Source organism: Prunus avium, chromosome 2 (assembly GCF_965620075.1).
Source record: "Prunus avium chromosome 2, drPruAviu1.hap1.1, whole genome shotgun sequence".
Lineage (NCBI taxonomy): Eukaryota > Viridiplantae > Streptophyta > Magnoliopsida > Rosales > Rosaceae > Prunus > Prunus avium.
The window spans coordinates 38,363,670-38,375,491 of record NC_142285.1 but is presented as its reverse complement, the minus strand read 5'-3'; the positions used below and the strand labels follow the sequence as shown (position 1 = coordinate 38,375,491).

The window sequence follows — 11,822 nt, the reverse complement described above, 5'->3', positions numbered from 1 at the left end:
AACGCGTACAAGACACTAGTGGTGAGTTGATTAATATAATGCTTAGAGTCAAGAGGACAAGATTAACAGAGAATTATTCACTAATTAGATTAATAAAGCATCTGCAAACAACACTAATTAGAGTTTGGCCTGATTGAGAAACTGGGTTGTCCCCTTTCATGCTCTGCCATAAACTTGCGCAATCCCTCAAGCTCCACGGCTACTTGCTCCATGGAAGGCCTTTCCTCCCTTTTTGACCTTAAACATCTTTTTGCCAAATCCGCGACCTTTTTGGCCGTCTTAGAAGTTGCTTCATTGACTATTATTTCACCATCCAAAATTTGATTCAAGCGATCCTCTTTCATTGAGGATAGAAGACAGGTTGCCAGGGGTGGCTCTTCCCCTCTGTTGTTAGGAGAAGCTGGCTTTTGACTTGTTAGTAGCTCCGCTAAGACAACTCCAAAGCTATAGACGTCACTCTTTTCTGCTAGTCTGTCTCTTCGATAATGAGGGTCCATGTATTGACTTGAATTTGGGTCTGCTTGCGACTTTCCAATGGCAGACAACTTTGCGGTGTTATGATAATCCAATAGTATATGTTTTGTCGACAAACGTAGGTGTATGATTGGCGGAGTGAGTGAGTGTAAGTAAGCTAGTGCTCCAGCTGTTTCTGATGCTATCTTGAGTCGTAACTCCAATGAAAGTAGAGCAGTTGGTGACGATGATGATCCTTCAAAGCTGCCTGCTGCTTCTTCTTTATGAATGTGCTCAAAAAGGGTGCCATTGGGAATGTACTCAAAAACCAGTGCGGATTCTTTTTCTTCTTCCACCACACAACCACCTAAGAACCTCACCACATTTATGTGGTTGGTCTGAGAAGCAACAGCCGCCTCAATAACTGCATATGTTTTATTAGTTTCGTACTTCTTTACCGCAACCACTGTTTTATCATCATCTGGCATGGGCACTACCCCTTTGTAAAAGGTTGCATCCTCGTCCTTACGAATGATTCTACTTTCATGGTAGTTGTCTGTTGCCTTCTCAAGTTCTTTTGCACTAAATGTTCTACGCATCATCCCAACGAAATAGTCCCTATCGATCAGCACTCTATTCAAGTCGAAAGCCGTGACAACAAGGGCTTCAACATGACCTATTGCCTTAGCAGACTCGGTTGCCAAGGGAGATTCGCCGGCCCAAAATAGGATCGACGACAATGGCCAACGTAGAAGTTCTTCTCCACATACTTCTCCTGCACCTCGAGTTGGTTGCTGCAAATTATCATTAGAAGAAGAAGAACCATCTCTCTTTTCAATGGATACAAGTCCGTCCACAATGAATACCATCATTTTAAGTGGTTCACCCTTTTCAATAATGATAGAATCGTCATCAAACTCCCTGGGCTTAAGACGCTGAGAAATTCTTCTCAACACACGTTCATCCATTTTTTTCAAAGCGGGCACCTAGAAATAGAATGAATTAATAAATACATACATCTTATCTTAGAAGAATACTAATTGGAATATTGTTAGTCGCGTCTCTCTAGATCTGAGTCTCATGTGATGTGTGTCTGGATCTTGGTGTTTTGTGAGATACATACATCTTAATTTTCATGCTTCTCATCTGCAATCATATAGATAACCTTTTATTTAATTATTTAATTTTATTAATTTTACCTAAGGATGTGTTGTATTATAAACTAAGGATGTGTGTTGGTATTTTGAAAGTTTCACTCTATATAACACTGCTTAAGTAAACAAGTTAAATGCTTATATGGAAAGGCGGCAAGTAATTATTAGAGTCATGGGTTTGGAGGTACTTACCTGCTTCAACCTAGCCATAGGCATATACTTTGTAATTCGGCTCTGAAGATCCAAGGGAAGACTAGAGAAGATCTTGTCCATATCAGCGTCCCTGTTTCCTTCAAGTTCTTGTTGTACCTTGTCCATGATCTGCGGCTTTATATCATTAATCAACTTTTTGGGGATGCCATTTTTAGATAACCACAATTCTGTCTCTCGTGTTGTGCGCAGCGGAAGCAGATTGCACTGGGGTGGTGGATATGAAACCGTTGAAACAACAAGAGCAAAATATGAAATACAGAAATCCAAACGACACAAGGATTTATACTGGTTCGGCCCGTGTGTAGCCTACATCCAGTTCGAAGACAGCGAGAAATTCCACTAGTATCCCAAAAGAGATTACAACCAAAGGAGATTAACCCTCTCACCTATCCTAGGAATTACAGAGTTTAACTCTCACAACCCAAATCCCAAATACACCCATGTCACTCTCAAGCTAACCACACACAAGAGCCAAGAACACAGGAATTGTTCTTGCTCACTAGGAAAGAACACACTAAGAACAATACAAAGAAATAAACCTCCCACCAACACAAGGAACAAATGAAGAAGACTCAACCTTGAAATGGCTTGATCTTCCTTCAACATCTCGTGTAGCCAAAGAGGAGTTTATCTCCACCATCATGGAGATGCTCTCTAGTATTTCTCTCTGTGTGGAAGTGTCCCTCACTTCTGTTTTAGCCTCTCTGAGAAATGGTGCTCACGGCACCCAAATGGTGCGGCACACTGCCCACACACATGCATACTCATTTCCGCACCCTCCATCTCCTTTTATGAACCCATGCAGCAACTCCAAAAGCCAGCCAGCCAATGCCAACCCACGTGAAGAGGAAAAAGAAGCCAAACCATGTGCTGGAAGTCATCATTATTAGTGACATAAAACACCCACTTGGAATAAACAAAGAGAAAGAAACCAATTCTTTCTCAAAGTGGACAGCTCCAACGGACAAATAAAGGAACCCAAAATGTCACCAACCAATTAGACTCCCCCACAAAATAATGTCCAAAACTATACATTATTTATGCACCATGATTTTCTCCACTTTTCCATCTTGCTTTCGGCTGCCTAATTAATAGAAGTGCAAAAGCACTCCACCAAAACTCCATCACGTGAAACTCACAACATTAAGGTAGGTGCCCATAACAAAACACATCACAAGCAAATTTGAGCCAATTTCAACAATCTCCACCTTGGCACAAATTTACCAAGCCACACAGTAGAACTTTCTATCGCCCATCTTCCTCTTACCAAATCAAGCTCAAGCACTCCTTGAACTTGCAACCAAAAATGTGTGCTTCGATCGAACCGGATGACCCCAACAAAAGAACCTCTTCAAGGTCACCCTCATAACCAAGCCACACCAGCTGAATGTACGTGCATAAACCGCACAAACCTTAAACGCTTGAACCTCAAGCTTCTTCCGCTACAATACACGTAGAGTCCGGACAACCAAGTAGCAGAACGAACAATTTCAGCTGCTATAGGAGGGAATCATCCTCCCGAAAGATAACCCGTTACAATCAAAAACCCTCACTTGAAAATCTAATGATCAAAGGAAAAAACTCATGTAGCCATAAACAATGCTACCCAAAGTACATAGAGAAAATCAAAGCAACAAACTACACACTACCCACAAGGAACACCCACGAAAAACTCTTGAAACTCCACCGTGAAAGAAAATTTCAAAAGTCACCAAAGACAAGTCAAAAAATCACACCCCAAGCACGGCACACCGGAATCATCGATCATAGGAGGAACATAAATTTTATCCTCCCTACGACATCCACAAAAGCACCTGCAAGAGGAATTATTAGACTCTTTTTCTTTCTTTGACTGATGGGCAATCAAATCTCATATGCCCGTTCCTTGTGGAAAAGTTGCATTTGTCCTCCTGAGCATTCATCTTGGAACGCGATTTTCCTCCATTACTTGTTGGTCCTCATCATCCTATTTTCATATTCATGACCTACACATTCATGAAAATCTCATTTAACTCAACAAGATAGTTTTGACTAAGTGTACCTTCCGCCATACCACTGAGTGTACAATCGTTGTTTGGCATACAACCGATTGACAATGATTTGGTCATATATGTATTCTCCACCATTTCAGCCATAGCCCAGCATGTGTAGTCTCATCGGCAACCTCACGAAGAACACCGTCCGCTAACTGCAACCCAATCGCAGTGAGTGCCCAATTCAAGACATCATCCTTCTCCATCGTTGGAACACGTTGCTGGCCATGTTTGGATACCCTTTGACGCCTTTTGAGCAGCCCCTGTTGCACTAACAAGGCTCTCATCTTCAACACCAAGGTCTGGAATTTTTCTCCTGTCAAAATAATTTAATATTTTCTCAACGTCTCCTGGTTCCATCATCACGAACACAAAACTCCACCAGATCGAAAAAACTGGAGCTCTGATACCACTTGTTGTGCGCAGCGGAAGCAGATTGCACTGGGGTGGTGGATATGAAACCGTTGAAACAACAAGAGCAAAATATGAAATACAGAAATCCAAACGACACAAGGATTTATACTGGTTCGGCCCGTGTGTAGCCTACATCCAGTTCGAAGACAGCGAGAAATTCCACTAGTATCCCAAAAGAGATTACAACCAAAGGAGATTAACCCTCTCACCTATCCTAGGAATTACAGAGTTTAACTCTCACAACCCAAATCCCAAATACACCCATGTCACTCTCAAGCTAACCACACACAAGAGCCAAGAACACAGGAATTGTTCTTGCTCACTAGGAAAGAACACACTAAGAACAATACAAAGAAATAAACCTCCCACCAACACAAGGAACAAATGAAGAAGACTCAACCTTGAAATGGCTTGATCTTCCTTCAACATCTCGTGTAGCCAAAGAGGAGTTTATCTCCACCATCATGGAGATGCTCTCTAGTATTTCTCTCTGTGTGGAAGTGTCCCTCACTTCTGTTTTAGCCTCTCTGAGAAATGGTGCTCACGGCACCCAAATGGTGCGGCACACTGCCCACACACATGCATACTCATTTCCGCACCCTCCATCTCCTTTTATGAACCCATGCAGCAACTCCAAAAGCCAGCCAGCCAATGCCAACCCACGTGAAGAGGAAAAAGAAGCCAAACCATGTGCTGGAAGTCATCATTATTAGTGACATAAAACACCCACTTGGAATAAACAAAGAGAAAGAAACCAATTCTTTCTCAAAGTGGACAGCTCCAACGGACAAATAAAGGAACCCAAAATGTCACCAACCAATTAGACTCCCCCACAAAATAATGTCCAAAACTATACATTATTTATGCACCATGATTTTCTCCACTTTTACATCTTGCTTTCGGCTGCCTAATTAATAGAAGTGCAAAAGCACTCCACCAAAACTCCATCACGTGAAACTCACAACATTAAGGTAGGTGCCCATAACAAAACACATCACAAGCAAATTTGAGCCAATTTCAACATCTCGACCTTTCATCTCGTGTCTGTGCTTAGAATATGTAATTTGTCTATGAAGTTCGGAGGGAAGAATAGAGAGGATATAGTCCAAATCAGCATCCCTGTTTTCTTCAAGTTCTTGTTGTACCTTCTCCATGATCTTCAACTTCATATCCTTATGCAACCTTTTGGGGATGCCATTTTCAGATAACCACAATTCTGTCTCTCGACCTTTCATCTCGTGTTTATGCTTATAATCTGTAATTTGGCTCTGAAGAATAGAGAGGATATAGTCCAAATCAGCATCCCTGTTTTCTTCAAGTTGTTGTCGTACCTTCTCCATGATCTTCAACTTCATATACTTATGCAACTCTTCGGGGATGCCATTTTTAGATAACCACAACTCCGTCTCTTTATCTTTCTCTTTCATCTTGTGTCTACGCGTATAATCTGTAATTTGGCTCTGAAGATTCGAGGGAAGAATAGAGATGATCTTGTACAAATCAGCATCCCTGTTTTCTTCAAGTTCTTGTCGTACCTTGTTCATGATCTGCGACTTGATATCCTTATGCAACTCTTTGGGGATGCCATTTTTAGATAACCACAACTCCGTCTCTTCATCTTTCTCTTCGATCCTCCGTTCCACTTTCATCTTGTGTCTATGTGCCTCTATTCTTGCAGTATCCAACTGCATGTATGTCTATGTGCCACAACAATTAAGTAGCTCATGTCATTAATTAGGAACCAACCTTAAATGTGATAGCCAATATGCATATAGATGTGATAGCCAATATATATACACATATACATATACATATACATACAAGAAGCAAATTTTTAAATAAAACTTTGAATACAAAGACTCGGTGTTCTAACCTGCGCAATTTTGAAAGATATTAAAAATAAAAATAAAAATAAAAGCAATCAAATTAGAGCAATCCATGTGATGGATTTTAATATAAGACTCAACCCTAACCTGCAAATTTCCAATGAGATATAAGAATAAAAGCAAGCCAATTATAGAAATAAAGGCCGCAAAGAGGTTTTCCCATCCATCGATACTAGGCTCCAGGTTTGAACCAAGAGAACTGCAGAATTGACATTATGAAATATATTAGATACAAAATTGAAGTTTTCTTTTCATTCAACAAATTATATCATCTGTGCAATTTTAATCCAGAGTCTTCTCCAACAAAGTAAGTGAAGTTATAAATTGTTTGATTTGAACTAAAAAAATTGATCTCGGCCCAAACAAACAACACAGAAAAATATACCTTAAATGTCGCAAGCCCAACCAAAAACAATTCGAGAACTTTTGAAAATAATTGGTTGACCCCGGTATACCAGATTGAAGGACTTTAGTATATATACCAAAATCGAAGAGCGTTGCATTCATTGGGCTTATAGGGCATAAATCATTAAGAAACGTGATATTTCTCAATGGGTGATGGTCATGACAATCAAAAGTCCTAGCGCTACATCCATTTTCTTTTCGACATGCATCATGCCAACAAATCCCCACTCGTTGAATAGCAAAAAAGTACCATATCGCACCAAATACCTATTGAATAACAAGTCAATTAATATGATTAGACTCATAGATGATTATAAAAATATAGAGAAAAAATGAACTTCAATCAAACAAGGAAATTAAATAACGTTTAAAATTTCAAAATATACTAAATAAATGTTGTAAAATGTTGGAAAAATTGGGAGGACAAAATATTAATATTGAAACTTACATGACTAGCAAGGATGTACATAAAGAAATTCAAGACACCTTTAATCCACATGGGAGTCTCTCTAATATCTCCTTTAAGAGTCGTTTTAAATTCCTTACATGAGAGGTAGATGCGTAGAAGTCGTGGCACATATTGTAATAGAACAAAAAGGTTCATGATAACCATCATTATTGTGTTCAAAGATCTCAAGTCCCTCATTTTTGAAAAGAAAATGAGAATTGCGACCTGGATAACATTAATAATACAAAGAGTTAAAATCTAATTATGCTAAGTAAAATAGTAAATCATTAATTAAGATATTAAGTTGTCTTAATTTCATATGTTTTATCGTCTATGAAAACAATAATTCCAAGACAGGGATGGCTTCTCTTACTTGTGGAAGCGGAAGAATAGCCAAAATGTCAATTAAGATAACATATGACCCCCACATTGTCTTAGCTATCGGTACCAAAGATTTGCTCCAAGATGTTATGTTACGGCGGATTCTGCGACGATATGCATATTTAGAAGCAAAGTTGTGAGATGTATAAACTTGAACAATAATGTCAAATATATAGAAAAGATCAGTGAACGATCTTAAGAGAAGAGCTGCTATCTTCAAGTTTCTGTCAGATTGCAGGCACTTGATATCATCTTTCATCATAGGAACGTAGAGAAACAATGGATCCAATACAACAGCAAACAGACATGATGCTACAAATATCTTCTTCCACTTTTGAAGGAAAGACTCCCGATTACTGGATAAAAAAATAACAACAAATTAATGTAAAATTGGTCCTATCGGATAGAAGAAGGAACAAGTTAAGGAGTCATTTTAAGTTGGGAAACAATTGTATAAAGGAGACCCAAAAATTAAGTTGTTCCCAAAGCAACATATAAAACTAAGATATCCCTCAAATTAATATGCAGAAATATAAAAGGCTTTCTACAAGGTGGAACAGCCACCGCAGATATACAAGTCATGTGTTTCATACCACATTTATTTAAAGGGAACAAGAAAATGCATATACATAGTTTTGAAGTTAAAGAAATCAAACCGTGCAGTAGCTCTTTCTTCCGGCATCTCCACAACTAAACTTATATCGGGGTTGGCCATAACTCCAAGTTCGGGATACAGAAATTATGCGTATGGGATCAACTAAACACATAAATCATAGGAGGAGCAAGAAAGGGGGGAATTTGGACAAGCCTGAGAGTGGCAGAAATATGAAAAAAAGTGTAGAACATAATATATTGGGATATCTGGCCAACATAGTGACATATACAGCTTAAAAATAATGGCCTAGCTTGGAAAGACTGGTACGGTCGGTCAACATCCAAGGCTGGCCCCTGAATACAGAGGAGTCTAAAATTCATGGAGCACAGTGGTGAAGCCCACTAGACCACGTGAAGACTGGCCTCTTTTTTGTTTTCTTTAATGCAATGCCAGGCCCGTCACTGTACAATTATCGAGCACGTACTTTGTTTCTCTCATTAGCGAAGGGTCCTGGTCATTGGACTCTTGCAATTGAAGGCAAATGTGGAAGAAAGGAAAGACTATTAGACTATTAGACTATTATGGAAAATTCCATACACGCGGTATCTAGACTTTTGAAAATTCCATGCACGCGGTATCTAGACTTTTGAACATTCCATGCACGCGGTATCTAGACTTTCATTTTGAAAAGTAGTAAGAGCGTTATGGGTAATATGAAAAATTCATTAAACCCCCCGCATGCTTATCTACGCAGCAGTTTTTAGAAGCATCTTCTCACCTGCTTCGAAAAACTACCGTGAGAAACCCGTAATTTTGAAAAAAACATACTATTCTTGTTTTACCAAAAACATCAAATGTTCAAAAACTTTAAAAAGAAGCGCAGCAATCCCGAACCAAGCCCAAGTCATCTAGACACAAATGAAAGACAAAAAAAAAAAAAAAAAAAAAAAAAAAAAAAAAAAAAAAAAAAAGATTCCAGACATTACAGATTTGCTGGTTGCTACTTGATCAAAACCTTAAAATGAAATAATAATAATAATAATAGTATAATAAATTAATAATAAACCTCATGTGCAACATGCAGTTTTCTATTTTATGTTAACTTCACGATCGCGACTGCAGTTGACAATTTAACCAAACTTCTAGTTCTAGTCGTTTTGATAACAATTTGATCAAAATTTTAATCTCTTTTAAGATTACGAATTTGGATTTCTGTGGATAATAGATCATTTATCATTCGGATCCAGCAATTATCTATGTAATTTGTTTATAAGAAGTCCTGATGCAACAGTGAAAGGCAAGTTCGTAGTTGATCGAATTGGTGTATGTAGCCATGAGGAATGCTAGCAACCTTCTCTCTAACCTTTTCCTTTGGACCTTCTCCCTTTCTTGTTTGACATGTGTCATTCTCCTTAAACTTAAAACAATGTCATTAATATATTATACAAGCTAACTTTTGCTTTCCAAGTTTACCATTATTATATGTATTCAATTTATCCAAAAAAATTTCACAACTTTCTTACCATCTTATTAATTTTTTTTAACGTCAATTTTTTTTTATATAAAGAAAATGTCTGTTTTTATAAAAAAAGAGGAAATGTCACTTTTTTTTAACGTCAAGTTTAGAATTTTTTTTTTTCTATCTAAACCTTTTGTGTTTAAAAAAAAAAGGACATTTCCTCTTTTTTTAAAAAGCAGATATTTTCTTTAAAAATAATAATAATAAGATGATAAGCAAGAGTGGTGGAATTTAAAAATAAATAAATAAGTCATGACAAAATATTAATATTGAAACTTACATGACTAGCAAGGATGTACATAAAGAAATTCAAGACACCTTTAATCCACATGGGAGTCTCTCTAATATCTCCTTTAAGAGTCGTTTTAAATTCCTTACATGAGAGGTAGATGCGAAGAAGTCGTGGCACATATTGTAATAGAACAAAAAGGTTCATGATAACCATCATTATTGTGTTCAAAGATCTCAAGTCCCTCATTTTTGAAAAGAAAATGAGAATTGCGACCTGGATAACATTAATAATACAAAGAGTTAAAATCTAATTATGCTAAGTAAAATAGTAAATCATTAATTAAGATATTAAGTTGTCTTAATTTCATATGTTTTATCGTCTATGAAAACAATAATTCCAAGACAGGGATGGCTTCTCTTACTTGTGGAAGCGGAAGAATAGCCAAAATGTCAATTAAGATAACATATGACCCCCACATTGTCTTAGCTATCGGTACCAAAGATTTGCTCCAAAATGTTATGTTACAGCGGATTCTGCAACGATATGCATATTTAGAAACAAAGTTGTGAGATGTATAAACTTGAACAATAATGTCAAATATATAGAAAAGATCAGTGAACGATCTTAAGAGAAGAGCGGCTATCTTCAAGTTTTTGTCAGATTGTAGGCACTTGATATCATCTTTCATCATAGGAACGTAGAGAAACAATGGATCCAGTACAACAGCAAACATGATGCTACAAATATCTTCATCCACTTTTGAAGGAAAGACTCCCGATTACTGGATAAAAAAAATAACAACAAATTAATGTAAAATTGGTCCTATCAGATAGAAGAAGGAACAAGTTAAGGAGTCATTTTAAGTTGGGAAACAATTGTATAAAGGAGACCCAAAAATTAAGTTGTTCCCAAAGCAACATATAAAACTAAGATATCCCTCAAATTAATATGCATAAATATAAAAGGCTTTCTACAAGGTGGAACAGCCACCGCAGATATACAAGTCATGTGTTTCATACCACATTTATTTAAAGGGAACAAGAAAATGCATATAAATAGTTTTGAAGTTAAAGAAATCAAACCGTGCAGCAGCTTTCTCTTCCGGCTTCTCCACAGCTGAACTTATATCGGGGTTGGCCATAACTCCAGATTTCGGGATACAGAAATTATGCGTAGAGGATCAACTAAACACATAAATCATAGGAGGAGCAAGAAAGGGGGGAATTTGGACAAGCCTGAGAGTGGCAGAAATATGAAAAAAGTGTAGAACATAATATATATTGGGATATCTGGCCAACATAGTGACATACAGCTTGCATTGTTTCTCTCATTAGCGAAGGGTCCTGGTCATTGGACTCTTGCAATTGAAGGGAAAATGTGGAAGAAAGGAAAGACTATTAGAGTCAACATCCGGTCGTCTCTATTATTCGATGGAAAATTCCATGCACAAGGTAGTGGCTAAGTCCTAAGTGATAAACCCTAAATATGCTCTCTAATCTTCTTTTTTGAACCTTCTCCCTACACCTCATTACATATGTCATTTTCTCTACACTTAAAACAATGTCATTAATGCATTTGACAATATATCTCTTGTTCCCAAATTTCCCCTTATTAAATGTATTAACTTAATATTTCTTTCAATTTACAATTTAACTTAAACAATTAAATTTAAAAAATAAACACTAAAAATTCAATTAAATAAATATTTGAAAATAAAAACCCTAGTATACTTCCCTTAAAAAAACATTTTTTGCTTCCAAAAATAAGTTTTACAATAAAACCGTTAAAAATTATGAAATTTTTAAAAAAATACAGATAAATCTTTTTTTAAATTAATGAACATTCTAATTGATTAAAAAAGTTAAAAGATTAAAAAACAATACAGAAAAAACAAATGAAAACCCAAACCCATTACACCATCTCTCTCTCTCTCTGACCCAAAAACCCAGCCCCCTCCCTTGGCCAAAACAACGGCTCCCATCCCTACTCAATCATCACCATTCCTCTCCAATCCAAAACCCCACCGTGCACTGTACCTCTCGCTCTCTCTCTTCTTTCGATTCCATACCCAAAAACCCATTCCTCCTTC

At 37.3% G+C, this 11,822-nt stretch overlaps 1 protein-coding gene and 1 long non-coding RNA gene across 3 annotated transcripts; both read right to left on the bottom strand.

Moving 5' to 3' along the window:
• On the bottom strand, positions 1-8,371 carry LOC110771165 (putative cyclic nucleotide-gated ion channel 7). 2 transcript variants are annotated; one of them, XM_088248282.1, is made up of 8 exons: positions 8,044-8,371; positions 7,380-7,743; positions 7,007-7,231; positions 6,539-6,825; positions 6,241-6,352; positions 5,290-5,964; positions 1,800-1,991; positions 1-1,439 (listed from the first exon to the last, which is right to left on the bottom strand). In XM_088248282.1, the coding sequence occupies exons 1-8, from the start codon at positions 8,100-8,102 to the stop codon at positions 114-116; spliced, it is 3,240 nt and encodes a 1,079-aa protein (XP_088104408.1). In that variant the 5' UTR covers positions 8,103-8,371; the 3' UTR covers positions 1-113. The 2 variants fall into 2 exon arrangements, with proteins under 2 accessions (XP_088104408.1, XP_088104409.1); XM_088248283.1 differs by having other exon boundaries at positions 7,380-7,491; positions 8,044-8,367.
• Positions 8,372-9,731: 1,360 nt separating this feature from the next.
• On the bottom strand, positions 9,732-11,032 carry LOC148296985 (uncharacterized). The gene is made up of 3 exons (XR_015833645.1): positions 10,816-11,032; positions 10,155-10,514; positions 9,732-10,006 (listed from the first exon to the last, which is right to left on the bottom strand). It is a non-coding gene; the product is annotated as an uncharacterized LOC148296985 (long non-coding RNA).
• Between the last annotated feature and the right edge of the window lie 790 nt (positions 11,033-11,822).

Bases quoted from the DNA above. Each gene is read 5' to 3' on its own strand.
- LOC110771165 (XM_088248282.1), bottom strand. From the start codon at position 8,102: ATGGCCAACCCCGATATAAGTTTAGTTGTGGAGATGCCGGAAGAAAGA. The intron at 6,353-6,538 runs GTATATTTTTCT...TCAATTCTGCAG, and splicing joins TTGGGCTTGCGACATTTAAG to TTCTCTTGGTTCAAACCTGG. The intron at 1,992-5,289 runs GTTGAAATTGGC...ACAACACGAGAG, and splicing joins ACGAGATGAAAGGTCGAGAT to ACAGAATTGTGGTTATCTAA.